The 23,379-nt window shown below is 34.8% G+C and overlaps 1 protein-coding gene across 1 annotated transcript in view; it reads left to right on the top strand.

The window, feature by feature from the left end:
* Positions 1-23,379, top strand: part of DNAH8 (dynein axonemal heavy chain 8) — a 118,508-nt gene that overhangs the window by 80,788 nt on the left and 14,341 nt on the right. The window contains exons 67-84 of the mRNA XM_077781753.1: positions 1,498-1,601; positions 2,456-2,632; positions 3,913-4,080; positions 5,501-5,713; positions 6,870-7,007; positions 7,328-7,455; positions 8,157-8,328; positions 9,317-9,472; positions 10,745-10,900; positions 11,903-12,085; positions 12,345-12,450; positions 13,274-13,526; positions 13,625-13,815; positions 14,192-14,313; positions 16,191-16,309; positions 18,194-18,396; positions 19,280-19,353; positions 21,615-21,767. Of these exons, the coding sequence (XP_077637879.1) occupies positions 1,498-1,601; positions 2,456-2,632; positions 3,913-4,080; positions 5,501-5,713; positions 6,870-7,007; positions 7,328-7,455; positions 8,157-8,328; positions 9,317-9,472; positions 10,745-10,900; positions 11,903-12,085; positions 12,345-12,450; positions 13,274-13,526; positions 13,625-13,815; positions 14,192-14,313; positions 16,191-16,309; positions 18,194-18,396; positions 19,280-19,353; positions 21,615-21,767 (2,816 nt within the window). The remainder of the gene's footprint in view (positions 1-1,497; positions 1,602-2,455; positions 2,633-3,912; positions 4,081-5,500; positions 5,714-6,869; positions 7,008-7,327; positions 7,456-8,156; positions 8,329-9,316; positions 9,473-10,744; positions 10,901-11,902; positions 12,086-12,344; positions 12,451-13,273; positions 13,527-13,624; positions 13,816-14,191; positions 14,314-16,190; positions 16,310-18,193; positions 18,397-19,279; positions 19,354-21,614; positions 21,768-23,379) is intronic.

Below are 23,379 nucleotides of genomic sequence, written 5' to 3'. Positions count from 1 at the left end.
ATGGATATGTTCTACTGCAGCATCTTCATTTCACTGATGCATAGAAAACCATGTGTTTCAGCTTGTGGGCAACACAAATGCCAGTTAGAAAATATTCTTATTAGTTTCAGTTTCACAGTTGGTACTACTGTAATATTTCTTGTTGGAAGTATGCAGGGGACCTCAATAAGATATAAAGGTTTCTTGTTTATAAATTAATTCTTTAATTCTCTTTGATCTCCATATTCCTATTTTCTCTCCATCTTTCCTTCTCCACACTCTAGGCTTGTAGCAGAAAAAAGTAAAGGAGCAAAGGGTATGATTTTCCTGTTTGTGGCTTCTGAGTTGAAGGTGCTGGATTGGTGATGTAACTAGATGATATTGAGGGTTTCTTCCAACCTAGATGATTCTGTGGTTCTGTAGAATGGCAGTAACCTAATCAAGAGGCAGCTGTGTCAGAATAAGGGCTATGCTGGGAGAGAATGCTTTTCTGTTTGAAATGTGGTTGCAGAAAATTGGAGAGCCATCACAGAAAAATATCACACATCAAACATGTAGCTGCAAAGGTGTGCTGACTCAAGTGCCTAGGGGCACAAGGCAATAAGGAGATTTACTTCCAAAGAACTTGTAGGACTTAAAGATTCAGTGATGAAGAAGAGAGAGGCTGGAGAGGTTTTAGCATGCAATGAGGAACTCGGGAATGGCCAAAATATCTGTGCTTAAGTCTATGAGCAAAAGAGAAGAGAAAAAAAGAACCCATGAGAGCGTGGGAAAGAACGAATATATAACTATACAGGGATCAAGAACATCTCTTTCTTAACACTCCCAGGTACATGGTGAGATTCTTGGGGTGTCCTGTGCAGGGCCAGGAGTTGGACTAAATCATCCTGATAGGTTCCTTCCATCTCAGCATATTCTAGGATTCCATGGTTTAATGAAAGACTGAGTGGCCTCTATGGGTGGCCTGAGTGGTTTCTATAGCACACAGAAGAGCTGTAATGGGACTGGCCCTCAGCACATAGGTGCTTTTTCACCCTCTCTGTCACCAGGGACAAGAGAGGGGTAAACTTAATATTCAGGAGCTGGAGGCCATAACTTCGCTGTGATCTTTAGGTCCACTTTTGACTCTGTTTCTTCCCAATTTTTTCTAGAAGGACTCCATATTAGAAGATAGTCCTGGATCCTTAGGTAATTTCTTAATGTAATGACAAAATGAAACATCATTCCGAAATTCTGATTGTCTCATGAATTTATGATGGAACATATACTTGACATAGCTCCTTTTTTTTTTTAAGAATTAATCTTACTTATCATATTTTTGTGCCTTGCAAAATTACTTATATCCATGAAAAGTGAACAGTAGACAGAATCATGATAGTATGACTGCTTGCACCCACTTTCTCTCCCTTACATAAAATTGAATGAGAACACAAGATATGAGAGATCTGGGCCTAGATTGTGTAATCTAACTAGGAAAAAAAGTTTCTATATTTCTGAATTTTATCTTTTACTTAATAGGTCTGTCCAAGCTGATGGAAGCCAGTGAATCTGTTGCACAACTCTCTAAGGACTTGGCTGTCAAGGAGAAAGAGCTGGCTGTGACATCTCTTAAGGCAGACAAAGTAAGTGTGTGTTAAATAACACTAGAATATACAGCAGATAAAATGCTATTACAGAATTTTATAATAATTTGCAAAAATTTTCTTCATCTAAAATGAGGTTTTACTCTTTCTATAACGTGTTGATTTAGCATTTGCTTCTGAAAGTGAGGTACTTTTAAACTGCAACAGAGGTTGAGTGCTTTCCTTGTTCTTCTCCCATTTCTTACCCACTCAGATAAGCATCAGATTTCATTTTTTTCCTTAGCTTTTTTTTAAAAATTTGGTCCTGACATTATTAAATTTGGGATTTTATGTGCACTTACTAGCAGAGGAAAAGTTAACATGATAATGGGATTTTTCTACTTCCAAATTCCTTAGAAAAATATTCATCACACTCCAGTTTCAGATTTTGTCTTTTACATTAACAAGGTATCTGTGTGTTCATAAGATTTGTGATCTGGTAGAAATCTAGTTTCTGAAATGACTCTCTGGAAAGGTATGCTAGGGAATGGATCAGTATAAGCATTCTGTTTTTCTGAAAGATACCATAATACTCTGATGGTGCATATTTAATAAGCCCTGGAGAGTGAATTTTGGCTGGTGATGACTGAGGGACTGCCTGCATTCTTTGGGGCCTTTAATGTCATAAGAGATAAATATGTGATAGAAAAGGATGAAATAGAACTTCTTACATTTAATTTTTATTCAATAGTTATATGATACCATATATATTAGCTATAGTTGAGGTTAGATTTATACATTTACAAAATACATATTTATAAATAGCTGTTACATACATATTTTATCTTGTGTCTAGTAATAATTTCTTCCATCATTTTGATTTATAGATTTTGTGTGTTTATTATCAATTCCAGGTACTAGAAGAAGTCAAAGAAAGTGCTGAAGCTGCAACTAAAATAAAGCTTGAAGTCCAGGGTGTGAAAGATAAAGCACAAAGAATCGTGGATGCAATTGATTTAGAAAAACAGGAAGCAGAGAAAAAACTGGAGGCAGCTAAACCAGCCCTGGAAGAAGCAGAAGAAGCTCTGAAAGTGAATAAATTTCATTTTTACTAGTACCGCATTATTTGTATCACCTGTGAGGGGCTAGAGCCATCAACACACAGCTATCTCTTGGTACTGACTGCTGTCACCAGCTCCTCGCTGTTGCTGGCCATGTCTCTTGTGAATACTTAAAGCACAAATATTTTATCTTAAACACATAGGGACTATTTTATAGTATTTTTTTTTCTTTTTTTTTTATCATTATGAATGTGTATATTTCCAAAAGCTACAGATGTTTTTAGAATATCTGTTATTCTGAATTCAAGGGAATACTTCTTGTGCTAACAGAATGTGTTTAATTCAAACCTAAGTAGTTACACCTGTCTTATAAGACAAATAAAAATCCATCTCTTCCTTCACCAAAACGTTAATGCTTTTAATTTTAAGAGAAACCAGAAACAAACAGGATTCAGGGCAATCAGAATCAGGGTTCAGAAATCTGGAGGCATTACTGTGCTACACAATTTCATTATTCTGCTCTGAACAATTAAACAGTAAAAACCTCTGAAATCAGAATTCAATTATGGCCTTCCATTCCAGTTTTCAGAATTTATGTGACAGAAGTTCTTGAGTAGAAAAAGCAAAAAAAGGAACATTGTTTGCTCTTACACTGACATTTAGATAATGAGATAAATGAAACTTCCAAAAATAGTAAAAGTTCAATTACAAAATGTGTGAACTTAGAAAATGGTTTCTGTAATGTACCTGTAACTACTTCTTCTAGGCAGGTAAATGTTAGTTTTGAAGTTTTAAATATTTTTAGTTTTGTCACGGTTGTTGAACTAAGCAAAGTGCCATTGACAGTGATGCTATTAGAAAATGAAGTTAAAAGTGGTATCTCATACCTATAACAATTTAAACTGAACAAAAATAACCAAATCCATCTCAGAATAAAATTGACTGGTAAAAATCTGAAATACTGTTTTATAAAGCTAACTGCTTTTAATTAAGTCCTATACAATTTTACAGTAAAGTTTTCTTTAACAACTTAAACTGACAATTCAAGTCAATGTTGCCGTGTATAAATTTGATTTTTGAATTATGTCTTTAATGTTGGGAAGTTATTCTTGTCTAATATTCATTGAAATTACTAAAGTTTCACAAAACAATGAAACTTATTAATTAGGCCAGGTTTTTCACTTTTTTGTATATATGTAATACAAATGCATCTCGGAGAAAAGCATTAAAAATTAACATAAAATCAAGATATTGCATGGGAAAAATAGAATAATTGTATTGATGGAGGATTCTGTTCTTTCTTCAAACAGACCATCAGACCAGAGGATATTGCTACTGTCAGAAAACTTGCAAAACCTCCTCACCTCATTATGAGGATCATGGACTGTTGTCTGCTACTATTTCAAAAGAGACTGGATCAAGTTACCATGGATCCAGAAAAACCTTGCTGTAAGCCATCATGGGGAGAATCATTAAAAGTAAGTAAAGTTTTCAAACAGTGTTCCTTAAACTTCAGAAAGAGCAATTAGCTTATCAGAGAGCTTATGGTGCTGTTTACCCAAAACATGACAGAATTTTATTAAAAGGCAAACCTATTGTTTTGAGAAAAACTTTATCTATACACTATGTCTAGCTGGTAGAAATAGTAGGTGAATTGCTTAGAGACTTTTGTAGCTGAAGCTTTAGAGTTTCTTTGACTTTCCTGGCACATGGCCTTATGTTAACAGGTAGCAAAATAGAGCTCTTGCTTTTTATTTAGGCCTTTATACTTAAAAAATCATCAAAAATTTTCATTTTCCACTGATATAATAAAATGAGATAATCAGTTATTCCATTAATTGCCTTTAGCATGTTAAACATTTGTTAGAAAAAGTTAAACCAAATTATTTCACTTTTCAGAATTTAGATCATATTTCACCACAACTGCCTAAGCTTTTTTTTTTTTTTTTGCATTTAGTTAAGTTACAAATATATCTCTGAGTCTTTCTTGTGGTGAATTAAATTATGCTTCTTAAATGCCTCTAAAGTGCAACACAAGAATATAGAAGATGAAAAGTACATCAGTAACTTTTGAATCTAGTTCCTGGAATGTAATTGATTAAAACTTCAAAATAACTGTGTGGGAGGAGTTACAACTGAATAGCACACTTATAATATGTAACTATGACTCTCCGAAGGGTCTAGTTACAACTGGGCTTAGCAGGGGAAGTCACACCTCCTGGTGGCCCTGCTGGATGCCCATGTGGTAACTGAGTCGACTTCTCCCCCAGTGTGAGTGGGGGCGGCCATCCGCTCCCCCTGTCGTTGGCCTCGCAACCCAGCGGTAGTTTCACAAAAGGCGAAACAACTGCAGCCGCCAACCAGTTCATTAACTGGTTGCCCAAAGCCTTGTCCACGGGCAAAATAGTTGGGCAAAGTTGGCAGATTGGGGAGAGGGCCCAACTGCTGGCTGATGACACGCTCGCTTTCTGCCGGACTGACAAGGGGAGCCCCAGAGGCCCTCTGGCCCAAGGCCTCTCTGCAACGAGGCTAGAGAGGTTCCGACGGGTCACGGCTTTCGGGGTTCCAGACTCCCAGTCGGTGAGCCCTTCCCGGCATGGTGGCTGGACAGTGGAAATCAGTCACGGGTGGGAGGGGCTCATCCTTCATAACCGTGTCAGGCCCAAGTTTGGGCAGCAAATTCCAACCTGGCAGGTGGACGGGCCACCATTACTTAACCCGGAAAAGGGACACATACTTGTATGTGTTCGAAAAATAGCAATATGAATTACCTCTGTTTACAGAATAATTTTAGGAATGATTTTTAACAGTTTCACCTGTGAACAGGACTTTGATCGTAAAATGTGTAAATAATTTTGAACATAAAATGTGTAAATAACTTGTCTGTTGTTTTTTAAGCTTATGAGTGGCCCATTCTTGAACAATCTAAGGAACTTTGCTAGGGATACAATCAATGATGAGACAGTAGAATTAGTCCAGCCTTACTTTGAAATGGAAGACTATACACTGCAACATGGTAAAAAGGTGTGTGGCAACGTGGCAGGACTCCTCTCTTGGACACAAGCCATGGTGGTGTTTTATGGTGTTAACAGAGAAGTCTTGCCTCTCAAGGTAATACATCCTCTCTTGCTTTGTGTTTCCTTACCAAGTAACTGAAAGAAAAAAGTATAAAAAACTTTTTTCAGACATAATAGCCTGTGACATCAGTGGGTAAGATGGTAGGAGCAGAAAAAAACCTATTTTCTTCTTGATTCTAGAAAATTAGCCTAAATTAAATTTATACAATCTGGTTTACTATGTGTAGGGAAAAGTGTTCTCTGTCTTTTCTTTTTATTACGTTAGAATTACTTTATAATTGTTTTTAAAATGTCGTACCAGGATCTTCATTCCTTCTCTAAAAGGTCCTGCAAACAGAGGTTTGCAGCAATTTTAGGTTCTTTGTTTTCTCCTGGTAACTTAGAGGCAGTGGAGGACGGACATCTTGCCTAAATATTGGCTTTCTAAAGAAGTTCAGAGCTCACATCAATAAAGGAGTTACGTTGCAATAGTAGGGAGCAAAATAAGTAAAATGGTTTTAAGAGTAAATTTTTACTTTCGTGTGAGTGTCCTTTTTCAGGTTTATGAAACTCAAAGGTAGTGACTTTTTTGTTCTCAGCAAAGTATTTAATCCTTAAATGTAGCATGCAAAAAAAATAGTAAAAGGGATGAGGACATGGTGATCCAAAATTTTTTCACAGTTTTGTCACTGGTAGGAGTGTTATTTACAAAAGCAACAGTAATACAGATGAATTATTTTTAAAAATCAATTAATTTCCTTTGTTCACTATAAATATCATTTTAGGAGCAACAGGAAGAGTCACTGTTTTAGGACCTTTTTTCTAGTGGGTAAAAGCAATACTGTTAGATGATAAAGGACCAAACTCCTGTTGTGATAGATAGTCGCTAATAAAAGAGGAAATTACATATAGTCAAAATATACGGTCAAGCATGAATATTGAGTGATTGTTCTTCTAGTCTAACCAATGTGTACAGATCAGAAACCTTACTTCTTTAACCAGTTTCTTCAAATGTAATTTTTTTTTTTAAGGACTAAAGTTGACAATATATAGTAGAACTTTAGGTACTGTATTGTTTTTGATATTTATATAAAAGTTATTTTGATGTATTATTGTCTTGTGATTACCAGCTAAGTAGGCTTACATAGTTCATTGAATTATATTAAAATCGTATGTATTATCATACTTTTAATTTGTTTTCTCCTTTGCAGGCTAATCTGGCAAAACAAGAAGGTCGCCTGAAAATAGCTAATGCAGAAAAAGATAAGGCTCAGGCAGAATTAGATGAAAAGCAAGCTGAACTGGATAAAGTGCAGGCAAAGTTTGATGCAGCAATGAAGGAGAAAATGGTGAGTAAAATTATTTTAGTCTTATCAAAAATGCTTGTTCAGTATTGTAATATAATTACGATTTGCTGCAAAAACACATTTACCTGCTATCTTGAAAAACATGGCTGAGATTCAGGTATAAAAGTAAGAGATTTATGCCTATATCATCTCCTAATGCCTTCTTTCTGTGAATAGGAACATATTAGATGCCCTTAAGTGTCCCCAAGGATGAGTTTTAAATAAATAAAATAGTTATAATAAATATAAGAGGATGAAAAGTATATAAAATAACTCCACATTTTTGTGCTTGATGGTTAAGTAAGACATTTTTTCAATTTTAGGACTTACAGAATGATGCAGAAACATGCAAAAGAAAGATGCAAGCAGCCTCTGCGCTTATAGATGGACTGAGTGGCGAGAAAGTTAGGTGGACTCAACAAAGCAAAGAATTTAAATCTCAGATTAAAAGGTATCAAATCTATTACAGAAAAACAAAACAGAAAATGCTTGTAAAAACTGAAGTGTTGGTAAGCAATTTAGTAGCTTAAATTGTGGTCATTCATTTTCTTCCTGGAACTCCTAATATAGCAATGCAGTCAAATGAACTACCCTGAAATTTGAATTTTCCTCCTGCAAGTAAGAATACATGGGTGTTGAGTACTAGTATTTCAGTTTAGAACAATTTTGGAATGAACTTCCAAGAAGATTATTACTAGGGCTACTATGTGCCTGTATTACAGCTGCTTCTGCTGTCCCCGTAATACTGCACTTTTTTCTGATGCCGCTGGGAAAGTGAAACCTTCAGATAAGCTCAGCTTCTGTAGACACATTACTATAAATTTGCTATGTGGAAATTGGGCATTTCTGGTGAGTTTCAATAGAACTGGGTTTGTATCCTTGATAAATATTGTATTTGAGACATATTTTTAAGAAATAAACAATTTTCTTAACTAATTTAGGAAAGAATGAATAGTTGTCATCAGGGCTTTATTGTTTTGTAGGGGTGGGGACAATGTTTTAATAAAATACTACTCTGAAGTTTTGCCTCAAAAATGCTCTAGAAATAACTTTTTTTTTTTTTTCATCCTCATGTCTCAAAGCTGGTTGTCTAAGTAATTAGAAATTGAATTTGTGCACAACTTTTTAATAATTATTTTTCTTCCTTTCTAGACTTGTAGGAGATATATTGCTCTGCACAGGCTTTCTTTCATACTGTGGACCTTTTAATCAAGATTTCAGGAATCTTTTGATTAAAGACTTATGGGAAGCAGAGTTGAGAGCTCATAAAATCCCCTTTTCTGATGATTTGAACCTTATTTCTATGTTGGTAGATCAACCAACAGTAAGTTCCTGGTGCTTGGAGGGTTTAATTTGAATTTTCATTAGCATATTCTATGACTGTTAGCCAGCATTATGCCTGCTTAGAGAAGAACTGTAATCCCCAGTATTCCAAATATTGCTGTGCTCTGTAGTTCTGTGGTCTCCAAATGCTCTTGGCAATTTCCACTAAATCTTGACATAGTAATAATAACAAAACCAAAGAGAAACAAGTAATGCACAATATAATTTCTCACCCACTGCTGACCAATACCCAGTCAATCTCTAAACCATGATCAACCCTCTTCTGAGTAACCCCCCCCAGTTTATATAGTGGACATGACATTCTATGGTATGGAATATCCCTTTGGCCAGTTCAGGTCTGCTGTCCTGGCCATGCTTCCTCCCACCTTTTTGTGTACCTGCTCACTGACAGAGCACAGGACACTGAAAATTCCTTGACTTGGGGTAAGCACTACTGAGCAACAGCCAAGTCATCAGTGTGCCAACATTATACTCGCCCTAAATCAGAAAAACACAGCACTCTACCATCTCCTAAGAGAAAACGGAACTTTCTTTCAACCCAAACCAGGACATTTCTGAAATAGCAGGTTTGGCTGTAATTTAGAATAGAATACATAAAGTTATTTTATTCAATGTGAATGTATAATAATGGGCAAAGGGTGGGAAGTTCCAGAATCTTCAAATTTCCTTCAGTAAACATTAATTCCCAAAAGCTCTCTTAGACTGGTTTTTGCTTCATTGATCCCAATGCTTAATTTGTCTGTCAAGCTGTCTTTTGACATCCTTTAAACTTTAAAATATACATTTTGTGATTCTATATAATTAAAAACATCCATAAAAATAAAATTCTGGAAATATTTTTAGATACGCATTCTCTTTATGTCCCTGTTACTTCTTAGAAAAAATTTAATTGAAGAAGAAATTCCATTGATAATTTATTTCAACTACTCTTTTTCCTTAATTGCTTTTTAAAATTTTATTTTCGTTAGATTAGTGAGTGGAATCTTCAAGGATTGCCTGGAGATCACCTCTCAATTCAGAATGGTATCATTGTCACCAAGGCATCGAGATATCCACTTTTAGTAGACCCACAAACTCAAGGAAAAGCTTGGGTTATAAATAAAGAACAGGATAATGAATTACAGGTAAGCAGTGTCTTAAAGGAAGGGTGTACTCTATTATACTCCTTCAAACATTGTTGCTTTAGAGGGAGGTTGCATTTGAGTCATTGTGAACTGAGATAAGTTTAACATGTATGGAGACTGACAATTACGTAGATGCATCAGCAGGGAACTTAATAACAGCTGTAAATCCCACTCAAGGGCTTGGAAAAGACTATCCAACTTGTATGAACTCTATCAAACAGTACAAAAGTATTTTGTTCAAGATAGGTGAGTATGGTCCCAACACAAAAGAGGACAAAGAGGTGATAAGTAAAGCAAAAGAGCAAAAAATATGAAATTATTAAATGAGAGTAAATTGGGTGACAGTTAGTAATATTACAGATAAAGACAGGATAAGTTACAGCTCTGAAAATGTAGGCAAAGAGCCTCAAGTGTTGCAGTCCATAATTTAGGGCCTGAGAGGGTACTCATAATGAGGTTATCACTACAAAAGGAAGTTGAAGAAATCCAGCTGAAGCCAAACCCATGAAAAATTTGCCTATCCTAACATTACTGCAATCTTCATAGCTCTTTTACAGGTTAAGCCAATATACTAAAGTACCTGCTCATGAAATAGAATACAAAGATGTTCATGTGTCACTGTTTGCATCACAAATTCTTTTTTCCCAAATCATGTGGCATAGCAAAAACTGCATTTTAAACCTTAGCCTGAATGTTGAGAAAACTTATGTGTCCTGAATATCAATACATTTTTGAAGGTTTAGAATTAGTTAATTTATGCATGCTTTTTAATAATTTCATATAGTATGAATCCCATTTCACGAAATATCAATCTGAATTAATAATATTGTAGCAGTGATTCATTTTTTAGACTGAGTTCAGATTTTAAGAAGGAATTTCTCAGCACTTCAAAGCTAAAATTAGAAAATCTAGTCCTAGGACATAGGACAGAAAATTAAAGGCTAGGTGTCTCTGATTTCTAAAATATATGCAACATCTATAATATGCAATAAACTGTACCAGTTTTATTTAGTACATTATTACTCTCATAATGAAGTTCTGAGGATTCAGCTACAGCCAACCTTTTAAGTCACCCTTTAATGGTACTTTTCTGTACACACAGAAGTATTTCTGCATAAATTGCTGCATGGTCAACATTTATAGCACCTACTTAAAAATGCAACTAACAAAAACAATGAAAAAAATTTCCAGGTTAGGTTAGGTCTGGGGTTTTCATGTAAGACTGTGAGGAAATTCTTTGTCCTTACACCAATTTATATTTTACTTTTTGAGGTAACAACTCTGAATGACAAGTATTTCCGGCAACACCTAGAAGACAGTCTTTCACTGGGACGATCACTCCTGATTGAAGATATAGAGGAAGAGTTGGATCCAGTCCTTGATAATGTATTAGAAAAAAATTTCATAAAATCAGGATCTGCTTTTAAGGTTAGTAATCAAACAAAAGAAGTGGAGTAAGTAGCTAGCCTTGTGATAAATGTTATTTTACCATTATTATAAACACCTGCTGAATTAGGTAAACTTTGTATTCAATAGAGATATGTAAAGAATCAAACTGAACTAATAAAATATAACTGACAGAGCCTCAGCTGTGTAGTAAGTTGTCAAGTCTAAACTAAGAGTTTAACTGCCAGGGTTATTACTAAAGATTCCAAACTGGAACCAATTACATTTATCTGATTAAATGCTTAAAATTCTTTCTACTGCTTTTCAAGCAGTGCAAATATGCTTAAGGAAGTGGCTTGGTCCTACTCCATCATAATCCAGATATTTGAAGCCGCCTTGGACACTCATATGTTGGAGCCTCTTTTGCCCCACATTGTCCCATGACATATGATCTTTAAGATCCCTTCCAACACCAACAATTCCATGATTCATACTACAATATAGACTGATCAGGTTTCCTTGTGCAAATGCAGTTTTTGAGTTAGTCTGCTGTTTCGGAATATCTTAATTCTATAAAAATTTATTTTGAATATTCTGAATAATTTTTTACTTCCTTTGGAAGTAAAAACCTGTTTTGGCTTAATAAAGATACACAATTTATGTCCAGTATTTTCTGTTCCATTGTTGGATCACATAATTCCTTTTACCTTGGACATAGGAGAATGATGATTTCTAGAACAGTAAGCAGTTTCTACGACATGTTCATTTGAGGTGTGATTAGAAACCAAATGGTTCTGAAGCTGTTAATCATAATCCACAGTGGAAGTGATCACTATATGTAGCTGGAAGGAAATGCTACTTTCATAATACACTGTAACTTATGCATTTGGTCATTGAATTTTATTTTCATGGCAAATTTAAATTGTGAAATAGATTTCCTCTTTTTGGCATTTCAAATCATGTTAATTTTTTTTCTGCTCAATATTACTGGGTTTAATAATGCTCATTTTTCTCTGTTTAATACTATTTTAACCTAATCCACAGGTGAAAGTTGGTGATAAGGAAGTAGATGTTATGAATTCATTTAGACTGTACATTACTACAAAGCTACCTAATCCTTCTTTCACACCTGAAATTAATGCAAAAACATCAATTATTGATTTTACTGTTACAATGAAAGGACTTGAGAATCAGTTACTGAGAAGAGTAATACTCACGGAAAAACAGGTAAGTTAACAGTACACATAAATCATAATGATATTTTTTTTTCCATTTAATTGGTTTTGGTATGTAGAAAAAAAGAAATGTTCAAATGGAAATTAGATACCAAGAAAAGTAAAATGTACATTTCATGACTGGTTCCAACTCTTAATCTGTATCTTCAATCACAATTCATTCACTTGAAAAATCAGAAACTGAATTTTAAGTATCCCTTATAGTTGCAACCCATAAAATGTCATGCCATTTTCTTTTTTTTTTATAACAGGAACTAGAGGCAGAACGAATTAAACTCATGGAAGATGTAACTGCTAATAAAAGGAAAATGAAGGAACTAGAAGACAATCTTCTTTACAAACTAACTGCAACCAAAGGTTCTGTATCAAAATATTCATCATATTAGGCATAAAAAACTGATTCACATTAGGTCCTTTCCTTACAGCTTTTGGTTTATCCATCTAAGATACAATAAAAGAACGTACAATGGCGGGGGTATGAGAACTGTGAGGGATTTGGTGCTATAGCATGCCACTATATGCATCTCAGGACACTTAAGTTTAACACCTAAACAAGTTTTTTGAACTATATCCATATTTTTGACAGCTTTCTGTCCCTCAGATGAGATAAGGTATCTGACCATGGGCAAATCTTTAATCCATTGAAAATGTAAATTGGAATGGCCTGGTTTAAAATTGTCTTGAAACTCTTCTGCAGTACATTATGAGCCTGAACACGATCACTTATTATTTCTGGTGGAAAAAGAATCTGGTAACAGAAAATCTATGAGTAACTGCTGGAGATTCATGCATATTGTTGAATTACCATTTCCCTTAGGACCATAAGTCTTTTTTACTTTGAGACTGATAATGAATAGACTTCAAAATATTTTAAATAATTTGTTGACTATGCAGCTTGTGTGGAAAAGATAGGTGACTTCTCTAGTATGTGTTGCAAAGCTGTTGGTAAAAATACATTAACATCTTTTAAATGAATTTGCAAAAATATATTGGATGTAAAAAGATTTTTTGTATTAAATATCCCATCCGGTTTCTATTTTAAAAGCTTTCTGTAACTCAGTAAATAGTTTCATTTTTAAAAATAAATAATTCCTGTTATTTGGGTTTTTGTTTTATATATATACGAAGTGAAAATATTGTTACAAAAATATCCTTAAACATCCAGTATTTTACTTTTCAGGTTCACTAGTGGATGATGAATCTTTAATTGGGGTCCTGCAAATAACTAAGCAAACAGCTGCTGAAATAGCTGTCAAGTTGTCTGTGGCAGCAGAAACTGAAGTGAAGATTAACACTGCTCAGGAGGAATATCGACCTGTTGCTACACGTGGAAGCATTCTTTATTTCCTTCTTACAGCAATGAGCATGGTCAATAATATGTATCAAACTTCACTGGCTCAGTTCTTGAAGCTATTTGATCAATCTATAGCCAGGTAGGAGGATAGATTTTTCCTACTATTCAGATGTTTGTCCTTCCAATATATTTGCTCTCATTAATGTGGTTTCTTTGTGCTTTGTTTTCATGATTTAGGTCTAAGAAATCTCCTGTGGCTCAGAAAAGAATCTCAAATATTATTGAATATCTTACTTTTGAAATTCACTCATATTCTGTTAGAGGCCTGTATGAAAACCACAAATTCCTCTTTACCCTCCTCCTGGCCTTAAAAATTGATATTGAGAGAGGACATGTGGAAAACAGAGAGTTCCAAACTCTCATTAGAGGTAAGTTTTAAAAATTGTGTTATGTGTAGAACTAATTCAACTTTTTTAACTTTTATGCCATCTCAAAAACATTTCTTTTTCTGCATGGTATCTATCAGTATTTCTGTGGGAACTGGGCTTGTTCAGCTTGGCAAAGGGAAGCCTTAGAGGACACCCAATAGTAGCCTTCCAACACCAGTGAGAAGGCCATAAATAAGGCTAAGTTATCATTTGGTATGAAATAAATGCAAAGTACACAAGAGTACAGTTAGTATCCCAGAGAAAATTATTTAGGATAAAATACACAATTTAAAAATAAATATCAATTATATATTGACCCCTGGAATATGATGTATTTCATCAGAAAGTACATTTCATCCTGTGTTTTTATCCACAGGAGGTGCATCTTTGGATCTACAGGCTTGCCCACCCAAACCATGCCGCTGGATACTTGACATGGTATGGCTAAATCTAGTGGAGTTGAACAAACTTCCACAATTTGAAGAAATTTTGGCCCAGGTGATATTTTCTAATTATCTTTTTAATGTTAACAACCAGTTTTGTCATCATAATTGTGTTTCCATAAAAATACAGAATAACATCATAGAGACAATTAGGTAGCATGAATGGTATTTGGTATTATAATAATTGAGGTAGAAAAAGGAGAGAAGGAACAGGGGCAAAGGAAAAAAGAAGGCAATAAAAGAGAGGATAAAAAAGCTAGAGGTATCAAAAATGCTCATTAAATTAATCTGAATGTCAGGTTTTAAGTTGCAATGTTGTCTGTCTTGTTTCTGGTGTATTTTTACAAGTGAATCACTTGCTGCTTGTTTTTAAATACTCATTGCCATTCCAAAGTTAACATTCAGATATAATGAGCTGGTTACAAATGCCATGTATTATGTAGATATGTATGAATTTATAGGCACATAAGCTTGTGAAATATTCAATTTGGTAATTTTTAATTATTTTTTTAGTGTAGTTAAACCACTCTTTAAGACTTTCTTGTATCTAAGTGCTCCTTGTGCCCTGGAGGGTAGCAGACATTTTAGCTAAATAGCTACCTGCAGGTGGTCCTGGCTGTTTCTAAACTCTGTATCAAGGCAAGAGTTGGATACATACCAGTGCAATTTTTCCATTTTTTGGTTTCTTAAAGTATCAAAATAGAATATTAAGTTAGGAGAAAGTTGGAGGAGCTTTAGTTAGGTTGTTCACTCAGGGTTGTTAGTGCACCAGAACCCTATTTCTATAGAAAGTCCTTTCACCAGGGCTTTTCTAGAATGTGTGCAAACAAAATTTTAGACTCCAAAATACTTAGGTGACCATGTTACCACAAAAACTCTCCTTTTAAAATTAATTTTTTAGCACTGTCTTACTTTTGCCATGTAGTTGCAAAGTTAAAAAGTGGCAATTAAAATTATTTCAGTCAGAGATAGAAATGGAATATGGGAGGATGCCAACTAGGATATAAATTAAAAACCCAAATACTGGAAAAACATCTTTTTAATACTTATTTTTATCCATTAGAAGTGCTGTTCTATTTGATTCATCATATAAAATACCATGTATCATTATTCATTTAGATGAAACAGAAAATTATTTAAAGTGACTAAAAAAAGGACTGAGAATAGTATGCCCAATTCTCAAGAGATTTCCTGTGCTTTTCTTTTTTTCATGCTAGTTTCAGCTTTTCTCCTATAAAAAAATAAGTCCAGATGCCTAATTTAACATAGACATATTCTGTTTTAAACCTTTACGAGTGCATTCCTTGTTCTTTTTCCAGTGATCTGAGAATACTGCAGTAGCTGACCCTACTCAGTCACTGCATTGAAGGCTCAGTTGCATTTTCACCTTGTTCTGCCACTGGTATTCCTTGTCCTATTAGGTCAGGGGTTCTAAGAAGTACCTAAAATTATGACCATATTTGTGGTCAGGTTTATTCTTTCCCAAAAGAAAAGCTTACTAGAATCTGCTGCTTTTTATTTGTGATTCATTGGCTGGCTAAACTGTACTGGGACAGATTTTTCTGGTTGTATTCACATTTTGTGACCAAAAGGAATTAATTAATAAATCATAGTGTGTTCCTCTTGTAGTATAGAATCCTCCTGCTAATTACTGTTTTTTTTTTTAAAGTAGGTGCATGTCTTTGGGAGGGGAATGCATATATAACTGACTGGCTTGAGAGTCTGCAACTTAACACTGATTGCAGCAATTGGATTAACAGTATTTGTAATATTTTAATAGCAATTCTCGTGTCATATGTCTTCAATGCTATAGGCAATGTTACTTGAAATATGTCCTAATAAAATAATGGCCTCTCATTAAAAGCTACATCTGCAAGGGGATTTTACTGCAACTGAAATATATTTATTTGTGTGTTAATGTAATAAATTTAGATAGCTCAAAGTGATAAGGCATGGAAAAGCTGGTTTGATAAAGATGCCCCTGAGGAAGAAATTATCCCTAATGGATACAGTGATTCACTTGACACCTTTCGCAAGCTTTTACTCATCAGGTGAGCATCTTCACAAATTTTGGGAAATTACACAGTTACAACACATCTCAACCTATCAGTATGCTGTTATCATAATACTGTATTTTAGTTATTTCTGGGTAACATTAAATAGCAATTCACTTACATGAAATATGTTTTTATTCAATTACTTCAGAGCTGTCCTCTGCTGTAAAAGGTATTTATAGAAATTTTTTTGATAGCTTTGCTTTTATGTCATGAGAAATGGAAACTGGGAACCATATTGCAGCCTTCTTTGAGAAGACCATGAAAAAGTAGAATATTCCAGATAGTTTTCAATTTTTTAAAAAAATTCTTTTAAAATTAACTATTTTTAGTACCTTTAAAAAAGTATTAAAATATAAAATAAAAAAAGGAGATATGGTGAAAATCCAAAATAAGTATTCAAAATCCCATGTGAAAAGTGTCCTATAAATTACTTTTTTTGCATCATTTAAGACCTCTACGATCTTGGGATAAAATGGATTTCCCCAAAGAAGCATTCAACTGCGTTTTGCATGAGATCATATCTCCATTCCTTTTATACTTTCCAAGTGCTGTAACAAATAAATCAGACATACTATGAAATACCCCAGCGATGTTATTTACTAGACCGTTGCCACTGTGCTAATCTGAATCCCCCTGGCTTCCCCTGCCCGGCAGAGGCACGGTCAGCTGCGGGGGTCACCCCCTGGATCTCGAGGAGAGTCGGGGAGCGGCTGAGGCAGAAAGTTTCACTGCCTGCCTTGTTTGGGGGAGTCGACTCAAGGCTGGGGAGACAGTTTCAGTTTTAATCCAGAATCCAGCGAGCTCCGAATTACAGCGTCCAACAGCCAAAAGCGGCCTCGAGGCTTTCCCAACATCTTAAAGACCGGGGCGGTAACAAGGGGAAGGGAATGCCCATTGACCAATGGGGGGATTTGGGGGTGGGGAAGGTGAAAGGATAGACAGATACAAAAACCAATGGGGGAAACTTAAGGGAGGGACCCCGGACCCTCATCCAATTCCTCAACGCCCAGAGTAGAAGATTCGGGAAGAGTGGGATGGGGAGCCGAGTGATGGACAGGGTACCAGGGAGGGGACGGGGAAGTGACTGAGCATTTTCAGGGAGATTGGCACTGAGGGAAAGGTGGGAAAACTCGGAGTGAAACCATTGGGAGAAAATGGGGGGTGGAGGGGCAAACCATTAGAGAACCGTTACAGAAATATAAAAACACAACACAACAGACCATGATTTGTCTTTGGAGCAGAGTCAACCTGTGCAGTATAAAAGGCTAGAATCTGATGGAAATACCATATTGTTTCATGCTCTATGCCCTAAGAGGGAGGGGATCATCTAAGTCCAAGCATTTTAATCTTCAAAACCTGAAGATTGTGAAGTAATATATTTTATTCAAAAGCAGTTGTTTATTTGTTTTTCCATGGCAAAAACACTCATCACCAACACAAATGCAATTGCATGCAAAAGAATCGAGTTTGTACACTAAAAGACTAACAGGCCAAATAAATCATCTGCAAAGTTTTGCTAAAGGGCAAAAACAATATTAACATTTCCCTCTTTGTGTTCTCAAATACAAAAGTTCTGTTTAAAATGAAGAATGTCCAAACTTAATGAAGGTGCCTAGAACAGAAAATTCCAATGCAAACAGTTAAGGCAAAATTGTAAGCAACTGGAAAGTATCACAGGTAGAGGGAAGACCATCAGCTCTGCCTCTTATTATATCTGTAAAGACAAACCTACTAACAAATTTATGAAGGTGTGTGTATGTATACATATATATTATGATTTTTAAAAATTCCTCTATTTGATGAAAATACAATTTTTAATTTGAGTCTGACCTTGGAGGAAGAGGCAGTGAATTCATATATTTGTATTTTATTTTCTAGGTCTTGGTGTCCAGACCGAACACTTTCCCAAGCCAGGAAATATATTGCAAATTCCTTGCATGAGAAATATACAGAACCTGTTATATTGAATTTAAGAAAAACTTGGGAAGAAAGTGACATGCGAACACCTCTCATCTGTTTCTTGTCCATGGGATCAGACCCAACTGATCAGATTAATTCCTTGTCTCGGAAGCTTAATTTGGGTATGAAAGTAATTATCCATTTTCATATGTTAAGGCATAGTGGGGTAGTGTAAGCAATATCAGAGGTATTTTTTCTGAGAAGTATTTCTTAAATTCTCTTCCACTACTGTTTGCTCCTGAAGCATCATCTTAGAGGTAAAATAACATTTAAAATAGAAGACAGTATGCTAAGAACCATTCTGTGTGTAGTTGGACAGTAATTGAAATATTTTTTAATAGATTATCATCCTTCTTGGAGATGATAACTTTTAAAATCCCTATCTTGTAAAGAAATTAATTCTTCTTTTAAAATTCAGTTATGGTGACAATAATATTTTCTTGTTTTAACTCTTAACTTCAGGTAATTTAAAAATCAGTAATCTGCTTAGAATATTACTTTGTAATAAAAAAAATAGCTACATGATCTACATTTGTATGTTCTGGACTTTAGCTCTACATTATATGGAAGTTTTGGAAAACTGTGAATACAAACTGAGTTGTGAGTAGATCCCATATATTCTTGACATTAGTCACATTAGTATGTTCATAAATACATCTTTGCATTGTGTTTATATACACTTTGAGAAAAATGTTCATATTTCAAATGTTCTGGCATTGTTAAAATTTGGCACAAATTCAGATTCACTGTCAATATTAGTCACAATTTTTAACTTCTGTAGGTATTGTCCATGTGTATTTAAATGTCATGTAAAATGTCAGTGTCTACAAAATTTATACATAGTAGCATAATATGCTGGTGAAGGGTTTCTGCTTTCATTTTTAATTTTACATTAAATTTATTTTATTGTGCTGTATTTATATGATTTTTTTGGACTGAATTGAAATTATTACTTTTTCTCAAGAATGTAAGTACATTAAGCTTATATTGTCAAATATGTTATAGAATGTAGGACAATCTCAATGGGCCAAGGACAAGAGGTTCATGCACGCAAACTCATGGAGGTGTCAATGGAACAGGTGGGGAAAAAACATTGCAACATAAATTGATTGTCTGTTTTTTGTGCTCCTTTACACCCCTTTAGCATGCAGTCTAATATTTTGCATTTTCATCTTACTATCAAGCATATTTCAGGGTGACCATGTCTTTTTGAATGCCTGAGTTTAAAAAGAATTCTCTGTGGCATATATATGTGACAGTGGCATCCGAGCCAATACCTCTGGCAGCAGTGCTACTGAGCAGCTTCCCAAAAGCAGCACTTCCCTTACTTATCACTACACTATTAGCACAGGGTAGAAGGACATCGAGGCCTGGTCCTGTCCTGCAAATCCCACCTCTTTATTGGAAATTTTTTCATGTTTTCCCCTCCCATATAAGAGATACCTGGATGTTGCATAGCTTCTACTAAATAAAATGATGAGTGATGTAGCTTAAAGTTGTAGATATAGAAGGATGTGTTTGCCTCTAATACTCTTTCACATTTTTGTTACAACTCTGCTAGCAACAGGACGGCTTACTCACCAGCATTTGGTGTCTCTTCTTTGTTTCTTTAATTGTCAATCCTTTGGCTTTGAGTTCCAAGCACGTCTAAGAATTTCTAAATTATACATAAGAATTTTTGTTTAAATATTATAGTGCATTTTGTTATGGCAGATTATATTCTCCAACAGTAAAACCATGAAAAACCTAATTAACAGCTCCAGAGAGATATTAATTGAAACCTCAAATACAATATAAAAGTTGTAGTGCAAAGGGCGTACCTTCTGGTCAGCTGGACACTTCAAGGATTTGTGTATAGTCTTTCAAACAAAGACATAGAGTCACAGTTGCCTGCAAACTCAAAATAAGGGGCATAAGTAATATACCTGTACTTTGGAGTGATAGAATATCTCGAGTAACAGAGAGCAACATGAGTATTGACATATAGATGTACACCAATTTGGAAAGTGAGAAAAAAGAAATCTCTTTATAGCAAACAACAATTTATAAGTGCACACATACATCTGGTATTTCTTTGTTTGTGTGTCTGGAATGGTCACTGTCAACTCTCAGTTCAAGGCAATGGTGAAAACTGAAGCATCACTGAGTTTCTTTTGCCCTTAATTTGAAGCACAAGGACACTCAAAACAGCACTCCAGTAGAGCTACTAGTAACAATTTCTGAACTACGTGCCTTAGTGCTGAAGGGGGGAAAATGCAAACATCAGATTTGAAACTACTAAACAGAATTAGTGAATGTGAAGACAAACACCTATTTGGTTTTTTTGTGCCTCTGGCCAAGAGTATATAATACAATTAAAACTACTGTGCTGTGTTACAGGAAGATAATTTTTCAAAAACTAAGTTTGATTAATTTGGAAATGTACCAAATTGATTAAAGATCTCCTTCAAAAAAGTTGATCCCCATAAAAGAAGGAATAAACCCACCTTCATTTAATCTTTTTTTATTTCTATCAATTCACAATAAATATGTCAATTATATTTTTTTCACCAACAGTTAGTGATGTTTTTTAAATGAGCTAAAACAAAATTGCTAAAATGAAATTACAAGCTGTAATGAAATCCACTGTCCATCACTGTTTAGAACTGATTAAATAATATCCCTTTTTATTATCAGGCTTCTAGATCATCAGGCTTCTAAAGTGATGCTAAAAATGCAGATTGGATTTAAATTTATAAACAGAAGTTTAGAGAGACAATAATCCAACTAGAGCTTTCATTCAATTTGAGAGATGAATAAGATCAAAATAATTGGAAGTTGAATTACATGCAAATGCCTTTATTGCTGATAAACTAATTGGAGTTAGAAACTTTTAGAGTCTTATTACCACCTCTTTACACTTACTTTAGTTTATGTTATTAACAAATCAATTAAAAAAAAATACGTATTCCTTAAATTTCTGCTGTTAATTTTCCACTCACGTTCTTTTGGATCTGAGGACAGGATTGCTTATCACTGGTGTTTTGCTGGTAGAGTACAGGAACCTCTTTTTGCCACTAGATAGCACTGATTCTTTACTTACAATATTGAGTCTGGTTATGTTATTTTCATTGAGAAAAAGAGAATGTGGAAATAACTTTTGCACTAACTTATCCTATTTGCTTTATCTGTGCCACTATCCTATAATATCAAAAGAGAATATATATATTCAGGAACAGAACAGAAGTTTTAAAAAAATAACATGGAAAACCAAATTTGACTCTTATATAGACAGTTTGCTTTAGCATTATGAATAACTTGTTTTAAATATTATATGGTAATCACTGATATCCTTGTTTAGGGAGGCTGGGTGTTACTTCAGAATTGTCACCTTGGACTGGATTTCATGGATGAACTATTGGAGACAGTTCTTACTGCTGAGATCCAGAATGATACATTTCGAGTTTGGATAACTACTGAACAACATCCTAAATTCCCAATTACACTGCTACAGGTTTGTTCAAATATTTAATTCAGGTACTTAATGAAAATTATTCAAATTAATAATGTAAATGGCAGTGAAAACAAATTGAGGGAAAACCCCTAAAACCCAATAAAAAAAACAAACTTTTGTTACAATGTAAATATCACTCCAACAAGGAAGGTTACTTACCAGTTAACTGGAAATTCTTGATTATGCATTATGTATGTGTGAGTCCACACTTATTCTGTACACAAAAGCACTTCAATAAAAACTATTTATCTTTACTTATATTCCATTTTGTCCAACCAGATGACTTGTGGACAGATTAATGCCCACAAATGTTCTTCCAGAGAAAGATTCCAGATTCACCTATAATAAATGAATAAAGTATAAATGGGACAGAATACACATGGATAATACATCTTAGAGAACATCATCTACCAAATTTCTTTGGATGAATTATAAATGGCTGTTCTATAGATCTCAAGGATACATTTTTTGTCAGAACCAGAAAATTGCCTAAACTCTTACAAAATACACTTAAGTTACTGATGATGGTTCCCAGCACTCTCACACTGGGCCATAATGCTACTTACTATCTACTCTAATAACTGTATATTGACATTCCTATGTTCTCTTTCCTCTAAAAAGCAGTGTAAGTCTCCTTAGCAATTCTCATTCTCTCTGAATAAAAATAGATGCCTCACCTGATATCCAGGATGTGAAGGGGGGGTGTCCATCACTATGGTCTGTGTGTGGAAAGGTAGCTGTATGGACTCCTGTGTTCTCTCAACAGAACATGAAATCATCCTGCATCTCCAAGGGGTTTATGAACAGTAAGGTGTATGAACACACAGTTTGCTAAAAGTGAGAAAGGAGAACTCAGAGGGTTGCTAGATGAATCTTCACTGTGTTTATCTCAAATATTTCACATGTGATTTCACTATATAGTGTCACACTACCTGTTAAAATGTTAACATGTTCAGGAAGTCCAGAACAAGAATAATTGACAAACCAAAGCCCCTTCTCAGAAGAAAAGAGAACAATTTGCTTTGCTCCTTTCAACATATAATAATCAAAAACTGAACAGGATATCTTTTGAAACGTGGAAATATTGATATTCAAGTGTTCCAATTCAATCCAACAGTAACAGGAACTCAACACAGTGTATCCATGGGCTGCCTGGCCTTTTCCGTCCTTCCTGTGCAAGCTGCCATGTTACCCAAGCTAGATATACAAATATCTACAGTTGGAGGAAAAAAAAAACCCTTTATTTTTACTTGGGTTCCTCCAGTGTTTGTAATTGTCTTGAGTAACAGGGATTCTACTAGGCCCAGTCTGTATCTGAACTAATAGATTGTTCCATGAGCATTATCCAGCACTGGAATGCAATAACCCATAGGGGTAGGTAGTTAAAATATTCTCTGATGTGAAAACCTGTGCTTACTAGTACTTTTCCAAATAATTTCCAGGTATGGTTTGAAAATTAAAATGGTGTAGCCACTCTTCCCATTAGGCAGTTTGCATGAAACTAAGGGGCTGAATTCTAAGGGGCTGTGGCAATTTACTACCACAAATATGGATTCAATGTCTACTGACCACAGTGCTCAGGAATATTCTCTGGTGAATCTAATTTGCTGCT

Source organism: Lonchura striata, chromosome 3 (assembly GCF_046129695.1).
Source record: "Lonchura striata isolate bLonStr1 chromosome 3, bLonStr1.mat, whole genome shotgun sequence".
Taxonomy (NCBI): Eukaryota; Metazoa; Chordata; class Aves; order Passeriformes; family Estrildidae; genus Lonchura; species Lonchura striata.
The sequence above is the reverse complement of the archived record's forward strand: the minus strand, read 5'-3'. Positions and strand labels throughout refer to the sequence as shown.